This window comes from Eurypyga helias, unplaced genomic scaffold (assembly GCF_000690775.1).
Source record: "Eurypyga helias isolate BGI_N326 unplaced genomic scaffold, ASM69077v1 scaffold18311, whole genome shotgun sequence".
Taxonomy (NCBI): Eukaryota; Metazoa; Chordata; class Aves; order Eurypygiformes; family Eurypygidae; genus Eurypyga; species Eurypyga helias.
The window spans coordinates 5,420-23,997 of record NW_010229111.1 but is presented as its reverse complement, the minus strand read 5'-3'; the positions used below and the strand labels follow the sequence as shown (position 1 = coordinate 23,997).

At 36.8% G+C, this 18,578-nt stretch overlaps 1 protein-coding gene across 1 annotated transcript in view; it reads right to left on the bottom strand.

Moving 5' to 3' along the window:
- The window catches only part of ZDHHC21 (zinc finger, DHHC-type containing 21), a 29,004-nt gene extending 10,739 nt beyond the window's left edge, over positions 1-18,265 (bottom strand). The window contains exons 1-5 of the mRNA XM_010160280.1: positions 18,112-18,265; positions 17,264-17,362; positions 14,451-14,562; positions 12,834-12,972; positions 4,102-4,218 (exon numbers count right to left, since the gene is read on the bottom strand). Of these exons, the coding sequence (XP_010158582.1) occupies positions 4,102-4,218; positions 12,834-12,972; positions 14,451-14,562; positions 17,264-17,362; positions 18,112-18,265 (621 nt within the window). The remainder of the gene's footprint in view (positions 1-4,101; positions 4,219-12,833; positions 12,973-14,450; positions 14,563-17,263; positions 17,363-18,111) is intronic.
- Between the last annotated feature and the right edge of the window lie 313 nt (positions 18,266-18,578).

Below are 18,578 nucleotides of genomic sequence, written 5' to 3'. Positions count from 1 at the left end.
GCTACTGTCCTGTTCCAGAAAAACACGCTGGAGTATATCTGATATATCCTTGCCATTACCTGTTCAGTTGAACATTTCTTGGCTACTGGGAAAAAAAAAAAAAATCAAAGTGAAGAAAATGCTAGTATTTTCCTTTAAAATCATATGAAAAACTTCTGCTTATTCTTATGGCTTGTCAAGCTATAACTTAACTCAATTCTAGTAAAGAGCAACTCTGCTTATAAAAACGCTCTATACAAACTTAATTCTGTACATTCAACTCCATCTATCTTGCTGCAGTGGCAAAAGCTTAAACTTCTGCAAATATGAAGAATCAGCACAAGTGCTCTGACCTATGGTATATATTATGCTTCATAATGCATGCAACATTCCAATTATTTACATTGAGGCAGAAGCATCAGATTGTGGAAATCAACGATAAATAATGAAGCATGAAGTTGCCATTTCAGGTCGTAGTTCCTTACTACTGATGAGGTTATAAAGGAGGACAAACAATTCTGTGTTTTCATTACTCCAAGTTGCTTCTGTGAGACTGACAGTAAGCAGAGCGAATTCTGTGTATGCAGAAGTTACTCAAAGACAGGGAACTGGGGATTTTCCAGATCTGCATGTCCAATGGAAAAAAGCTAGCCTTAGCTTTATATCACTTAGATGAAACAGAATATTGGCTTGATTTCTGAAAATTATATGACGGTCAAGCAAATTTACCTCCTGCAGAATCGGGAAGTTTTACTACAAAAGGGTCAAAGTTTGATAAATCTTGAGTTTATTTTTCTTTCAAAAAATACTACTTCGGCAGCATGTGTAATATAGGTTAATAATAACATTAAACCCAGAAAACCTAAACTTTCTAGACTCATTTAGCAATAGGATGCATCGGACAAATTTTAGATCACAGAGCTGAGATACTGCTTGCCTCCATTATTTAAAATTAACTTTTATCCAGGAGCTGTGGAACTAATCTGGGCTTGATGTTAAACTGCAAACACAGCCAAGAGGCATGAACTAGGAAAACGCTTATTATCCGTTTTCCTGTACAAGCACAAGAAAGATTCACCTTTTTCTGAAGGCCCACACCCTGGTCCAATACGCTTGCAAACATGTCTGGGCAGCTTCAGCACTCACTGAAATTAATACTCTCAAGAATAGCTGTGGAGCAATTAATATAACAAGAATGTTTTAATTGTGCATATCTGTGACTTTCTGTTAAACTGACCTCAAGTCTGCACTATTAAACTTCAATGACTGTGTTCTGCTGTTAAATAAATTCAGATCTGTACCTTATACTAGGTTAAGCTTACTGTCATCATTAACTCATTATTTTAAATAGAGGTCATTTCAGGTAGAATTTGCCTAGTTCACACAGGAAGGTTAGATGCTGAACAGTCACTCCAGCACTGCATGCAGTAGAAACATCGCTGTCTTAGTGACCACGATATATTGCTTCTGCAGGAATTGAATGTCCTCCACGCTGTGTGCTCAGCACTGAGAGGGGGTATACCCAGTTTCTTTGTTTCCCTATTCTATGCATCATGGGCACGGCTTTGGGGAGCCTGCAGAGAAACTACTCACTCACCTGCTGCCCTCTCCTCTGCCTTTTCCATTGGCTAGCCAAAGCTGTTAGGAAGTGTTTATGGAGGAAGCAAATCCCCACACTACAATGCTGGCACTCAAAAAACATGTGTACAGCAAGATTTTCTGACAACTTGCAGACTAAGCACAACCTCACCAAACAGACTTGGGCTTTGTTCCTTTGAAGTCTGACTAGCTGTTTCCAAGCAGATTTCCTCAAAATAACGGTATTGTTTATTCTTGCCAATTCCATACTCATGAAGAAAGGAATGAAAAAGAAAAAGACAACTGTGCTGCTGGTATGGAAATGCTTTGAGCGGGGGATGGACTAGATGACCTACGTCCTTCAGTAAGTCAATGCAACAGCACCCACGTGCTGTGAATGAATTAGAGCTTGGAGATCCCAATAATGGATTTCTCCTTCCTCAACAATCCCAAACCCAAAAACTTGTCTGTATGAAGGCAAGCACAATAGACCCTCTGCTACAGGTAGGGTCCTAATGCAGAAGATCTGTACTTTCCAGCACCTGCCTCTCATAGTCCACGCATATCCACAACTACCGTGGTGTGTTTGTTTCGCAAAGTTTGGCAAAGAGGACAAAAGAGGCTCAGTGAGCCACAGAATTATGATTTGAGCACGTAAAAGGAGGTTGGACTTGAAAACGCATTTAGCCCACACTTGTTCCAGGATGATGGCCAGCCAGCAAGTACAACAGGATGTGCTTCACACTAGATTACACAACTGACACAAAATAAAGGGGCTTTACAGCGTTTTGTGAGAGTTTGCAGAGGCGGTAGCAGCCTGACAGTGTTATGGCCCAGAACAGTGAAAGAACATGCAGGAATTCATGCTAGCTGCAGAGGCAGCAGTTGTCATCCTGTATCAGAACAGCAGTGTCCCAAGTTTCAGGTGCATCTGACAGAATCAGGTTCAGTCTCAGCATTTTTATTGAATGTATACTAATAGCATGTGAATGGACACTGATGGTCACTGCCAAAATTTAGCCCAGCTTCAGGCAGCACACAGAACAGAAGGGTAGAGATAGGGTTTGTTCCTTGTTCTCTTCATAGAATTTCTGTGTTTTAGTGTAGTACCAATCACATGGCTTTTTGTTCCTTCTCATATATCCATTTAACAGAGACTAAAAAGAGATCCATATTTCAGCATCTGATCTCTAAGGCTCCCTGAGTTTCTGTCTCTCCCACTACTCGGAGTGAGGGTGAGCAGAATTCAGATGTCTGCACCACTTCAGCTAGCTACCCAGCAACGCATAGTATGGGATTAGAAACAAATTCCAACTCCAGAGCACGCAGCCACAAAGGTTGTGTGCCAGCATTTAAACAAAGAGGTGAGAACCTGTCAGCAAGACCCTGGCACAGAAATCAGGCACACAGTAAAGGGGTATAAAGGTCAATTTGTAGACCTAGGGATTGACAGAAAGTGCAGAAAGCAGCCTGGAAAAGCAACTGGAGGATGGCAAAAATAATACACAGCACAACTACAGTCACACAAAGAGCAGAAGGCAGTAAAGTTACATAAAGGTAATACAATAAAAACAATAAGCAATATTTTTTTATCTAACAGAAGGAAAAACTATAATTTTTGTCCTTTATTGTATAGAAAGGTATTATGTAATACAACGCGGTTTTCCACCATGCACCTACAAAAGTTAATACTGCATAAACCCTCATAATCCCAAAATGAAATCTCAGTCAGTTGTAATCACAAAGATGCTATCACCTTGTATGTCACTGTCTTAAAAAAAAAGTTTTGCAGGCCAGACATGCACCCTTTCAGACATGTTCACATGTCTGAAAACATGTACTAACGTACTCCCTCTGCCCAACACTGCAGTATCTCAAACTCTTCTACAGATTCTCAAGATACTTTAAGGAATTCACTGCAGCGACCAGCGTCTAACGTACAGAACAGCATGTTACAGTAACAAAAGCTTGTTTCTTGTAGATATTTATTACATTACCAAACTAATTTAACTGGAATTTTTTTTCCATGCAGACCTTTTTTTCTGTGCCTTTAAAATACAGAATATGCATTTGGACTGTAAATTGCACACGATTCTATTCCACAGTTTAGTAACTGAAGTGATATGAAAGTAAGCATATTTATTTAAATACTTAACAAAAAGTCTGCGTTCTCAGAATGTATGATTTATCAGTGGGCCTCACTGTCAGAAAGTGTAATTGAGACCAGGGCAGATAACATTTAAAAATAAAAGTCAAAACCCACAAATACATACCTTGTACACTGCACAATTCCAGGACAATGTCTGGGTTTATTTTACTAATACAAATCAGGAAATTGCCTTGATAGGTGAATTATTAGACAGTTGTTTGTTAGAAGACTTCTTAAGACTTCCTCGGAGATTAGTCTTCACAGAGCACATATCAAACAGGTCCTCTACAGTGCAAGTGTTTCTCTATTCTTCCCTTAAATGCAATCTGCTTTTCTGCTTTTATTAATTTTATCGAAAATAAAACTAATATATACTTCTAAAATTAAATACTTACAGTGAAAATACCCATTAGCTGAGTGTAAAAGAGTCCACTTATTTCACCTAATATTATTAGACCCATGACGGCAGATATTCTTAGGAGAGCAAGTTCATGTCTAAATACAAAAACATCCTAGAACAAGACAAAAAGAAGAGAGAGACTTTAGCACTTACAAATTAATTTAAGTCTTTGAACCGAATGGAAATACTATGTAAGAGATGTTCCCAAAGACTTACAGCTAAAAGCAAATATTGCATTTTTGAGCTACACTGATACATTTGTGCTAATATTATAAACAAATAATCTTTTATTTATACATCTAAACAGTCGGGCGGGGGAGGGGGGAGGGGGGGGGATTGCCAGACCATAAAAAACCTCATTCAGGTATTTAAGGTTTGGGAATACACTGATGTCAAATGGGTTATTCCTGAATCTTCCATCTCAGACTGTGTGAGATTGCTACACACAAGCTCCAGAACATAAGAAAACCATTCTGTTAAGCAACCCGATTTATAATACCCTTATATCTCAGCTCCCAGCCACAGCAGATTTCATTTTAACATTATCTCCTTTGTAATAAGAATAAAAACATTCCTAGCTTGACTCTTGAAGATAGTACCTACAAAATCCAAATGTCTGCACTGTATTGGTCTCACTGTCACAGTGTCTATTATCCAACATAAACTTACCTTAACCTTTAAAATTTTAGCCTTAAGTGGATTATTTTAATTTTGGATTGGCTGCATAACCAAGGTGCCTCAGGGTACAGAGGGGTATGAATTTACTGTATCAGCTGCTCTGGAAAGCCTGCTCTCACTGAGCAGAAAATATGAAAAGTGTAAGAGTTTTATAGATCTTTTTCATAGGATAAAACATCTTATTTTTATCACAGGCAAACATCTGTACATGGCACTTTCTGTAGATGTACTGCAAGTTCACACCCCACCTCGCTCTTTGATAATGAGTTAACACACCCATTCTCTTACACGGTTATGTTCTCAAGGTTGTCTTTTGAATGTACACATCTGTTTTCCCACTTAGAAAAGCCAGATCACAGCAGGAAACTATTAAAACCTTTCAAGTAAACTTTAAATTACAACCAGAACATAAAAGTGAACTGAATGAAAAAAAAAAAAAAACCCAAAAACCCACAACACAAAACCCAAAAGCAGTGTTTTGTTTTGAACTTTCATTCTTTATGTTCAACCAATAGAACACAAGGAAGAGGAATTCTTAGATTCAGGAATCTTGGGTTTTAATTAAACAGAGAACAGTTAAAGCAAATTATATTCAGTAAAAAGTCTGACTTTTAGATTTAAATTATTTCCATGAATGTTCAAAATATAAACCCGGGGAAAAAGTCTATACTGGCTAGTAAAGCTGTGAAGAAAGTCAGTATTTAATGAACAAGTAGAAATCACCAGTTAACCAGCTAAAACAAAAGGGAAACTCTACCAATCTTTTCTAAACAGGTAAGCCAGATCTTGTATTGGTCTTTCTTGCTGCTGTAGAAAATACCTGCTTTGTTTCCTTTGTTTTTTTTACATTCTTACTCAGTTAATGAGTTAATTCAAAGTTAAATGACCCAAAATAAAAACATTCATACTAATCTTTATTTCCTTTTTCACTAGCCCATTAAAGCTTTAAAGAAAAGCAAGTAAGACACAAGTTCTACTACCTGTAAAATACTTTCTCTTCATATCTTCATAGGTATGTTGTTTTAATGTATCAGAAATGTTTTAACCTATTCGAACTTGACAGAAAACAGTGAAATGTAAGAGAAGAGTGCCAACAGTGAAGTCACATTCTGGATCTAACATCACACTTCCCCATTAGAAAAATGTTTATAACACAGTTCTTAGCATCCCCCCCAGCACTGATTTGAAGAAATCCTTCTCTTGAGCACATCTTCAACAGGAAGAAGAGAAATCACCCGACAGACAACAGAACACCCTAGCATAAAGAAGGCAGACTGCGTTTTGCCCTTCTAACCCATGTTAAAACTGGAGGTACAGAAAAGGAAAGACCTTTTGTGCTGAAGTGAAGACCAAGGAATACTGCTTCTTTGTCTTTCCTTCCTTCCTTCCTTCCCCCGTAAAAGATGACATCATCTACTAGAGAAGACTGGGGTTGCTGAATTACTAGTGAGAAGAGGTGACATCACCAATGTTTTTACCAGTCATTACACAACCCTAGGGGAATCAAAGTCTCTGAAGTAATGATGACCTGGAAGTCGATACTGGGCCTTTATCTATCAATCTGTACAATCAGAACAGCATTCTTTTGTAGAAAACCAGAGTATATGCAGGAATAGAGCCTTTTAGTAATCAGCCCTTAATAACAGAGCTACTTTCACCATACTGCTTTGAAACAGAAACATGTGACTCCACGAAAATAGAAAAAAGAGACCATTAAAAAACTCCATTTAAATCACAGTAATAATAATTATACATTTAGAACACTGCTGCTCAATCCCATTTGTTTTTATTATTCCTTCTCAGAACTGACAAACATTTTTCCCAGCTAACAAAATGAATCAAAACAACAATAAATCAACCTCCAAGACTAGTCAATAATTAATCAATCCCTCTTTCAATGTATTTTGAACAGATCCTCTTGTTCAAACACCATGTAGGGCTCACCAACCTCAGTGCAGTGTGAGTACTGAGACAGCCTGCCCTTCAGGTAGCTCTTTTCTCCTCTTTCTCAACATCACAGCCTAACTGCTCTGTCAAAACTTCAGTTCATACGGGTTGCTACCCCCATCTTTCTAGCTAGCATTTCCTACACAGCTCAGATGTGTATCCCTGCCAGTTGTAAAGGCTTTCAAGTTCCCTCTAGCCACTACTTCTACCTGTCCTGTCTAACTGCAAGGATTCTTGGCTACTTACAAAAATGGACAGAAATGGATTACAAACCACGAGATCTGGAACCTTTATCTTAACAGGCGATACCAAAATATTCCACAGAAAGCCAGTCCCTGTGACAGACTCACGTAAGACTTCCTCAGCCCCATGGCAGAACACATGCCATGCCTTCATTTGTGAGCATCAGCTGTTACGGGTGACCCCACAGTGAATGCTACCACCGATGGTCAAAACCCATGATGGCTCCAGCTCAACATCATAATCAATGATATGACCCTTGCTTCCAAATTAAACTTGCTTTTTCCACTGTTAACAACAACAACAAAAGAGCATGAAAACATTTAATGGGTTCCTGCCGTTTGCTGGCCTGGATTATTACTTTAAAGGGTTTACAATATTCCCTTAAAACGAGCAAACTCTGTACAGAGGACAGAGCTTCCAGCAAGACCAACACAGGACTACTCTACCTGTTTCAGAAGAGACAAGTGAAAACCAGTCTTCCTAACTTTTCATTTACAATATAAGATTCATTTATCCAACCTTGAGTCTTTGCTGAAATATTACACACACAAAAATTAATATGCTAACAAAATATATTACGGTACTTCATCCTTCTCTTAGGAAAGGGATCTCTCACATAACACATGCCAACCTGATTGTCTATTCTCAGTTGCAAATGCCTGAGATGTTTGTCCCAGCCTGGTGACGAAGTCACTCTATTAACTTGGCTGTCACAAAACCAGTGTAGAATACAGAGCAAAGCCAGGCTTTCAGATTTAAAAAGCAAAACAAAAATTACAGACTGCAGGTTTTGCAGGAAGAAAGAGGACGGAGAGATACAAGGGAGAAAAATCATTCATGTTAAAAAAATACATATATATTCACAGAACATGAGCTGCATTCTAATAAGCCCTTTTGTAGAGATATTTATTATTAATAACTGATGTCTGTGTAAAGCAATGTTTGATTCAGGACTATTTCAGGTATATTAAATGAGTAATTTTCAAAGTGTGACTCATGACTGATTTGGTTTAAAGTGAAAATGGGAATAGCACTCTGATTATCTACACAGAGTTCAATCCAAAGTGATAATTCTGAAGTAACTTCAGACTAAAGAAGACTTTAAGAAAAGGCCGTGCAATCTTCTCATAAAAATGACACTATCGACATACGAAGTTTTAATAAAAAGTTATTGACTCAGTTGTTCCTATCTTTCTCCTACAGACCATGTATTTACTCTCTAAGCTTAATTCAACATTCATATACTGTTCTTAAAATTATACAGAAGGACAGCAGGGTTAGATTGGTTTTGCAGAACACTGAGGAGGAAAAGTCTGATATATTTTCCTTTTTTAAAAACTCTCACATCCTGTAGGTTATTCCATGACCTTAACAGAAAAGGTCTCCTTTAGATTCTCTTTACAATATGAATTAACTTTGGATTATAATTATTTCCAGATTTTAATTAATACTAGTTAACACATAATATTGAAATAAATATTACTGTAAATAATCTTCTCACAAAGTCTGATGAATATTCCCCAAGACCTTTTATTTGGAACTGGGAAAGCTGAGTCCCAGACAGAGCAGGCTGACATTGCGACAATGCTTCCTCTATGATGTTTCTTCCTCCCTCTACCAATAGAGCCCAGAATGCTTGAAAAATTAGTTAAGTTAGAATATTTTCGTAATATATAATGGATAACTGCAGAACTGGGAAGAAAATAAAACGAAACCAGAGCAAAGAGTTTAGGATTTTATACGTCAGTGTTTTATATATTTACAACTATGTTCTCGTTTGTTTTTATTTAGGATTTTATATGGTCGGTGACCGCTGTGACAATCGTTCAAGCAACATTTCTAGCCAACAGAATGTATCAGCAAAACTTCTTTTGCTGAAAAGATTAAGACTTCTACGAACCAGGTAAAATACACTGCCAAAGCATTTATTTTTGCTTTTATTTGACCAGCTGTGTCCAGAATCTGTGCCAGCATAGTCATGTTGACAGCAACTATGTGGTCACAAGAAGACTAGTATTTATTCTTCTCATATCACTATCCCCAAGACCGAATACTTCCTAAAAGATACAGACTTCCTGACCTTGACGTTTTGTAATGAAGATGCAAAATTAAGACGTTTCAGTCTTAGCCTCTGCAAAATACGAAAGCTAGCAGAGAAACTCACAAGCTGGTTTATTTGAATTACGTCATTTTTGTCTGCTGGGATCTCACATAGACAGATTCATTAAATTTTCTTCATTTCCCGCAGCAATTGCACTCCTCCTGCTGGGCAAGCAGAAGCAATGACCACAGTCTGTCTTTCTGACCGTGTATCAATGCTAAGAGCCAAGAACAGTATTTAGCAAATTTCTGCTCTAAGACCTGAAGCTTAAAGACTGTTATCACAACTGAAATAGCTTCCTCCATTACCTTTAAAGCTACCACCATTACCTTTGTATACCTAATTAAAAATGTTTCATTTTTTCTCTCTTAAACCCTTAAAAATAAACCCACAAGTTTTCCTTCAGAAGGAAATACTAGCATCCACACAACAATCATATTTTCGTAACACATTAAGCAGTACTGTGATAAAATTATTATTTCACAACAGCATGAAAAGCAATTCTAATTCTGAAGCTATTGTGTTACGTATTATTTCATATCCAAAGAATAAAAACTAAGATGACCGCCAAAAAAATCACAAGGATTTTTAATGAGTGGGAAGTAAGCTAATTCCAGATGGCTATTTAGAAAAAATTATGTTGTTTTTTTGAATCTGTGCTAAACACTAGCCCCTGTCAATTCAGAAAATGTAAGCTTTTGGTTACAGCCAAGATTTCAACACAGAATAATGCTTCCATGAGAGGCAGAAGGTACGGCAGCCTCTGGAATGCTGTGGTACATCAGCTTTAATTGATAAAAAGACTTAAAGAACCTTGCAGGATGCTTGCCTAAAAACCTAACTAAGTAAGTCTTTTCACTGATCTTCTTCATTTTATGTCAAAATTATGTACTTCTGACAAATTATTCTGTGGCACAAAGTTATATGGCCCCATACTCTCAGCAACACTTCAAAAAAAATCTGCTTAATGGGGCTGTGATGTCATCTTCCAGGCAGATATATTGCCTAGACACACAAAAACCTTGTTCTTCATTTTCTGTACTTCAGTGTCTGCCCCCCAATCCTGCAACTGAAAAACTGAGAAAGCTAAATGCTGTTGAGTGTAACACTAGACTTAACACAGGCCTGAACAGAGCAGTCCTGCTGTGTTTTTCTACACAGTGTAAACATATTTCTCTCGAGGGGGGCACAGAACGTTATTATATACAGTAACACAGACTCAGTTTTTGAAAGGAAGAAGTGTCATTTGAAGTGTCCACACATGCAAATTGATAAAGACATAAATCCCACAACTAAACTAAAACAGAAGTAAACAGAACAAAGTACTAATTTTTTTCCATGATTCTGTTTAAATTTAGGCAGCCAAACATGGGAATCTGACCCACTATTTAGGCAGCTACATTAAATTAGTTTAAAATAATTATTGTCTATGTATTCTGCCTCCTAAACCATCACATTTAAGGGTAGATATTAAAAGTAGGCCTCTCTCCAAAAGACTTGAAATTAACCCGGTTAAACCGTCAAGAACAAAGTTTTATACGTATTCGATTTTTGAACTATTATTAATAACTACGTGTTATTACACTTGTAGAGGTTGTAAACTGCCTGATGTAAACATGTTTTACATTTTCCTCTCTTGCACAGACCATCTCTAAGCAAATAATTTGGTTCTTTTTGTCCTGCTTTTAAAAAGCAAGGCTAATAAACAGAACTTGTGTTTTTTATCTAAAGACAACGTAGTCACCTAAAGTCAGAGTCTTCAGGGGGCTCTCTCAATAAAAAGGAAATATTCTACCATGGAACTACGCTATAAGAGTAGCACTGCCAATTTCATACAACGATTTTTATCTTTGGAAAATAACACTCCTCTAGAAGCACTGCAGCATTCAATCCAGTATTCAGATCAGTATCCCTGAGAAGCCTTCGGGCTTGAAACCTGCAAACCCTGTGCACGGGAATTCTGCAGAATACAGAAAGTATAAGACAACTCTGTCCAGAAATGGAGTAGGTTAACATAGTTTATAATTACAAAGAAGTTTACAAAGCTACTGAAACTAGAAGTAAAGGCATCTACGTTTAGTTACCTTTCAAAAATACTAACTTCTGAAAAACCCAACATGTAACATATCCATTTTAAAGGTTTGTTTCAGTTTACAGGGCAGTGCCTGTGGAAAGATGCTCCAAGCAGACAGCAAATTATTATCTTTTCCACATTTCTAGAGTCCTTTAAGCCTTTTAAAAGAAAATACTCATATAGATGAAAAAAATTAAAAATTAAATTCCTTTATAAGTGTAAGTAATTTTAAGAGAGATTTACAAAAATCCTCAGCTTCGGTACATTCCATATAATAAAAATTTGGTCTCTGTCAACTTGAATATAACACATTCATCAGATCTGGATGATCCAAGGACTATAACTTCCTACATTTTGAGTTCTCCTCTGACACATCACCTTCACACACGCTTTCTTGGGAACATTGCATCCAGTGCAGGCTGACATGGGGGCAAATAAGATGCTTGGAAAACTATCTCCCATCTTTTCACGAAGTTCAATATTCTTATGTTATACCATTTAGGATACAAAACAATATAAAAAGCTTAAGTTTTTTAACAAAGTGAAAAACAGGACTTGCCTTACCCAAAACCAAGGCCAGCCTCCAGCAGCCGTGGGAGATGGGTGTGACAACACCAGCAGAGAGTATGCTGGGGTGTCACATCAACAGAGAATAGAAAGTCTGCAGCACTTCAGCATTTGGAAATATCTCAACAAAACTCAGAGTATACTACCAATTTCTGGGATGGTCTTATTCTCTTCACCTAGGACATTTGGATTTGAGTATGTTTTAAATTTGTTTTCTTGTTCTTTCTCTTTAGTGCACTTGTGTTTGCTATAGTCCAGTACAAAGTGCATTTCAAATTTTGGTTAGAAGCTTTTATGTTTCTTTAAGAGCAAGAAGTCATAAAATTTTCTTCAAAAGAAAGTGTATCAGCTTTGCCATTCTACCACTTCCAAGCATTCAGCAACTTTCTAGCAAACCTCCTGAATATTCTGAACATTAAAGAAGAATGAGCACCAGACATAGAGACTTTACGAGTTCAATTCCATAATGGAAGAATTTCCACAACTTTTTACTCTATTCCAATATGTAAGTCCATATTCTGTTTGTGTGTTCAACTGTGTTTTGCTGACAACAAGATGCTGAAATATGATAAAAGGCATAGAGTCCAAGTAAAACAAACCAAACTTAATTGCTCTTTAACCCACATGACCTTTTCAAAGCAACACAAAATATTGCTTCAAAACCAATGTGCATTTTTCTCCTTTCAGAATGACTGTATGCTTTTTCTTGTTTATGTGGCAATATCAGCATTTTTAAATAGGGACTTAAGATAGGAAAAAATATACTCCGCATTATTCACTTCGGAGAAAGTAAAAAGAAATTTGAACACACCTAAAGTAGTCTTTCTTCCCAGTATTCACTAACCACTTCTAAAGGAACCTAACCGGTTCTGTCCTCCTTTCCTAGATTTCTAAGAAAACTAATGATGTGTATTTAACTCACAGAAACCATATAAGCTTTTAGAACGACATTTTGCTATTGACCATACATGGGTTTACTCACTTGTTAACATACATCTAGATGAACTCTTCACTGCCAGCAAGGGAGACAATGGAAACGTGTAGTAACTGGATACCCAAATAAACTACATTACAGTGCTGGCTATTTATTCACTTTGTAGATTAAACAGATTCTTACCCAGTTTTGTTTTTTCAGAGGCAAAAAGTAGTAGTAATGGCAGAAATCAAGTATCAGCGTATAGGAACTAAGGATCTGAGTGTAGAAACACAGTTGTAAAAACAGCCAATGATTGTCTTCACCAACACAATTATTAATCCTGCAGAGAAATAAAAGTACACATAAAGACAGAAATATAAAGACTCTAACACTGCAGTTATGATATTGTGAATAAGAGAATGTTATTATTATGGAGCAAATACAATAACTACTGACTAACCACTCCAATCTTAATCAAAGCGATGGTCTCTATGTTAGAGATGGCAGTTACTGTAAAAGGTGGTTTCCTTACACTTAAAGTGTAGGCTGCATCACTGAGGTCACTGCTTGGAATAGGAGGCACATTTCTCTGTATCTTCACACAGCAAAGACAGCCCTACAGTTTTAAGTAATATTCAAGTAACAAAATTATTTTTAAAAATCTTGAAAGTTTCACAGTAGTATGTATTATCTTCTGCTGCTCAACACATTCCACTGATTGTGAACCATGTAGAGTCCAAAACTCGATATGCAAGTGAATGGTTTGAAATAAACGTGATCACAGGGTATCCCAACAACAAAAATGCATGATTTAGGAAGAAGCCTAAGATACAGAAGACGCAACAAGGCATCTCTATTCAGAAATTCCTTCTGTGTATTCCAACAGAAAGGAGTCACAGGGATTCTAGAAATATTAAGTACAAGATTCAAAACCTTTGAAATCTAGGTCTGATCTGCTTCACTGAAGTTATATTGATGCAAAAAATGTGGTCAGAGTGCAGTTTCATACAGCACACACATCAGTACCAAGCTAAGCCATAATGAATAAAACACTATACCGGCACTATTTTCTGAAGTAGCGTTTGACAAAAAGGGTAGTTGGAAAAATGGTTAAATTGACATCAGAGTTCTGTCCTGCAGTTCATCACTGCTATCCTCCTGGAAACAATACATCAGAACCACTGACAACAAAGTTTCTTTTCATTTTAAGCTACAAACAACCAGTTTAAGTAGGGGTTAGTTCATTATGGTGGAAACCAGTTATAGAGCACTAAAATAAGCAATTTCACTACAAAATCAGAGAGGCTATGACGTGACAATAACATTTTCTACTCAACCCAGCCATTCAGTAAACTAAACGAAAAACTGTCTAAAAAACATGATCTAATCTCATTATCAAAAGCACCCACTCCTGTGTTGAAATTGTAATCTTTAATTTTAATCCAAGAAACATAAATATTGTCTAATTTCCCACTAAAAGAACTTTTTTTCAGCATCAGAAACTGAATTTCAATAAATGAAATAAATCTACAAAATAATTATAATGAGATCAGTTTTAGAAGTAAAAATTCCAATTTTATAAACATAGTATGTGAATTTTCCAAAACCATATGACATATAGCAATTTGACAAGGATTCAATATTACACTGTAACAGTTCTTACTATTAGACACAAGAAAGTCTCCAAGCTGTTCTTCCCCTACTCTAAGTGCCTAAATGATTAAGAATGGGAAACAAATACGAAAAATGAGCAAATGAACTTCCAAATGATTCACTAAAACAACAGTATATTGTGAGAACAAATTTCCTGGTTCTTACCATGGACAGTGGTGATCCATCCTCCTCACGCAATGCCCACAACGACTGCAATGGTGTGAACGCTTTGGTCTCATCATATTGCATTTGTTACACAATTCCCAATATTCTAGTTCTAGGTGAAAATGTAAAAATACAGATTAGACACATTTAAACTACAACACACTTGTGATAAATCTATGTGCTGGTGATTCAAGGAGGAAAAAAAAAATTCTTACTATGATCCGAGAAGAGTTAGAAGCACGTAAAATACTTTTTTCCCCACTGCCACCTTAATTAAACTGGAAGATATTACTGCCACACTGTGCCAGTTTTCTTCTCCAAAATCCTCTCTCCTCCTACATATTTCTAGGGAGTAATTATTATGGCACAAAAGCTGTCACATAATTCAATTATTTTCTTACACGTCTACTGTGAAAAAACGTATCTGCTAGACCGAAGCATTGTACAAGCTCCCTGCCATTCCAAAACCTCCTGAGTAATCAAAGCTAGTTAACTAAAATAAAGTACACACAATGAACACTTCAGGAGCATCTTCAATCTCAAAGCATTTTAAGTAATGCATCTCACAAAATGCTATTTTACCCATAAAGCAACCAGAGAACAGGTAGAGGATAGGCTCGTATTTAAAAATATACACTATTCTTGGATGCCCAATGTAAGATTCTTTAAGCTGATCTCCAGAGATACTGAGTAGCTGAAACTACCAGGAGCTAATATTGCGCAGTTTAGCTATTATTTATTTCAAATTGCCACACCCAAATTAGAGGAAGCCTTTGAAAATGAGAATTCAAATTACATACATTCAGAAAATTCCTCTTCACATGAGAAACAAATCACACCAACACTGCAATACTTCCGTTCACAAAATCATGTGTTTTCTGTCTTTAAGGAAAATAGGTGCAAAACTGAGAGTTCTAAATAATTTGACTGGTTGTTTATACTTAAATAAAACTTTTTTTTGTTTGTTTAATGTAAAGAAATTTCTTAAATCCCAGTGGGGAAAAAAAATAAGCTTCGCTTCTACAGTAGGACATTCTGAAATTTTATACAGTAAAGCATTGCCCTTATGTAAACAGAGTAAATTTAAATTTAGCACTTCTGAGCCACCTGCTGGCAGCTCTAATCTTGCCTTGCTGCAAAATAACATTTGGACACTGGAAGTAAAGAAGCCAAATATCTGAGATTATTACACAAGCAATAATGCCAGATGGAAACTGATTTACAATCTGTTCCCATAAATCCAGTGTCACAAAGGTGTCACTCCCTAATAAGGAAGCTACCAGCAGACTTAGGAATCACCCCAACCCAATTTTTTTAATACAATTTATACCATGTAAAAATGTATCTTCCTGTCAACCTAGAGAATGCCAAAGAACTGATGTGCTGCTTTAGGAAGTACAAAAGCTCTGGTGTAGCACACACCAAATCATAATATCATTGTCACAGTCAAGCCTAAGTGTTCCATCCTTAGAAGCATCAGTAAAGGATCACTGCCATATGAAACAAAAGAAGCATGAAGAGGTTGAGGACATATTTGAAGGGATCCTTTAAAAGAGAAATATTTGTGCACAAAAGAGATTCACAATGGTCCTCATATTTTGCAGGTAAATGAACATTCAGTCATAAATGTAATTGTCTGTAACTGTACTGAGTGTCTTCATGCTCCAGCTCGGGCTGCAGAATCCATGTCATTCTTCCTGCAGCACGAACTCTGACTGCAGAACCCATGCCTGAACCACCTTTCGTTTTACTGGACCAAAGGCTCAGTTACCAGGAACAGAAAGAACACTGACATGAAACTTTCTGTGATCAGTGTTTCCAATCTAAATCCCAGGGAGATATATCCCTTCCTGCTACTGGCTGCCGAGTTTGTGCACATCGTAACATCAGTGCTGAGGTTGAAAACATTTCCAAATACATCATCCCAGACTGTCACTAACATCAGGAAGAGAGAGCAAAATGTTACTGCTGGCATCCACCATGCTGCAAGACAAGACTGAAATATTCATCCTCACTGCATTTGATACATTTTCTACACTCAAAAAGTACTTTCTGTTAACGTGAGAACGCTCATGCCGTTTAACAGCCCTACTCCATTAAAAATTGCTACGTAAAAGCCCTATGCATTAGACAACCACCTTAACAGCATCAAACAGTTGAGAAAAATATTGGCTTTTGTTGTGAAGAATTATTAAGGTTTCAAATTTCCTCCAACTTCTTGAGCAGTAGATACCATACAGCAATTGTGGGATAAATTCACGAGGGCAGAAGGGAATTCTCAACATGTTAAGCTGCTACCCTATGGCAACGCAATGCAATTAGCATCATGCTTGTTTGGTTAACAGCCCACACGAACATAAGTCACCGAAAAAAAGTACAAAAAATGCACATGTAAAATCCAGAACAAGGGTACCTTCTATCACCACTCTCAATATCTTATAAATTTAGTCAGAAAAAAGCTGCAGAACTATAATGACAAACCACCTCTAAACATTTTTCATTAAATATTATCTAGTTAGAAATATATGCAGTATGTTTGAAAGCCTAGAATGCAAAGAAAAAAACAAAAATTCTCAGGGAAAGATTCCTTAGCAGAAGTTCCTACATAACTAAAGTTCAGATGGAATACAAGCTTTGAAAATGAAGTTTTGAGTCTACACATGGGAAAGCTCTACAAATTCACAAGTTAAAAACCATACCATACCACTTTAATTTCATTAACAATATAGGCTTCAAGCACAGACAGCTAATTATTTTGAGGACAGAAAATAAAAATAACTTTTATGCAATGATACAGAAAAATCTTAATGTACCTGTAATTGGTATCTTTGGGTTTTCAGGTAGCTTTCCTGGATCAGCTAGCGAGGCTCTTAGTAATGAAGCTATACAAAACAATGAGCAGAAGTAATAACCTGACAAAATAAATAAGCATTTGTTAGTCTTTTTCAGGTGTACAAAATATCTTCTACACACTGCATCACAAATACAGATATTCCAGTGCTGAGCTGGAAACTATTCAGCCTTCTCATTTAATTTCAGTACATTGTTGGTACTACACAGTCTACAATATTAAGTACTCCCCAGTCTTAAAAAGGAGGAGGAAAAGGTAGCAGTAAAAACTGTTTTGATAGCACCAGCAAGTTGCCACTATGAAAGTTCCTCCTGGCCTTATGAGATAAGCACCAATCACTCCACACCTCAAAGCCTCTATGTGAAAAGACATTCCCAGTGGTCCATCTTCACTTTAAAGTTGGTTCCAGTTATAATTCAAGCCTTTTCCCCACCAAAACCCCAGCAAAACAGCGTAACTTGTATTAGCTGACCTATCAGAGGACATATGATAAAACTAACAAAACTCAGTACTACCACCCCAAATTCTGACAAGCACTAAGAGTTGAGGGGCTGAAATCCTGTCAACAGGTTCTAGCTACAGGTTCTGAAGGCCATATTAATGCTTTTCCCCAGTTCCTACACAAACAAGTTTTACCTAACACCTCTGAAATGAATGAAGCGTCTCACCTTCTCAGAACACAAAAACGTAGGATGTGTCCCAGTACTCCTATCTTTCTCTTATCCTTCATGTGACCTTTCTCCTATATGTTAATGACTGCCCAGAGTTACTGCTTTTACTAGGAAAAAAGGCTAAGTTAAACTGACTTACACAAAATTGCCATAACTGAAATATGTCCCTCTTCGTAGTGAGGAAAAAGGATGACTTTTGGAATGAAGATTGTATTGTAGAGCCAGGCAAAGATAATCAGGCCCATGCAGCACCAACCCTGAGGGTCAACCACAAAGTGAATTCGTCGTCCCATTGAAGACAAAGAGGTAACAATCCGTCACAACCCAGGAAGAAAATATTATCCTAGAGAAACAATTAAAAAAAAAAAAGAGTAAATGAACTAGTACCATGCAACCTACATAGTTTCACATACATTCAAATAGGAAAAAAACCACAAAGCCTGTCAGCTGTTGGTTTAAGGAATTAAATTAAAACATACAGGCATTTCACATACACTGTTCAAGCACAAGGAAGATAAATATTTTATGATTTCATTAACTATTTATAACTCACTGAAAAGCAAAATTACCATCAAGATGCAAGTAAAAAAGTACCGTGGAAAACTA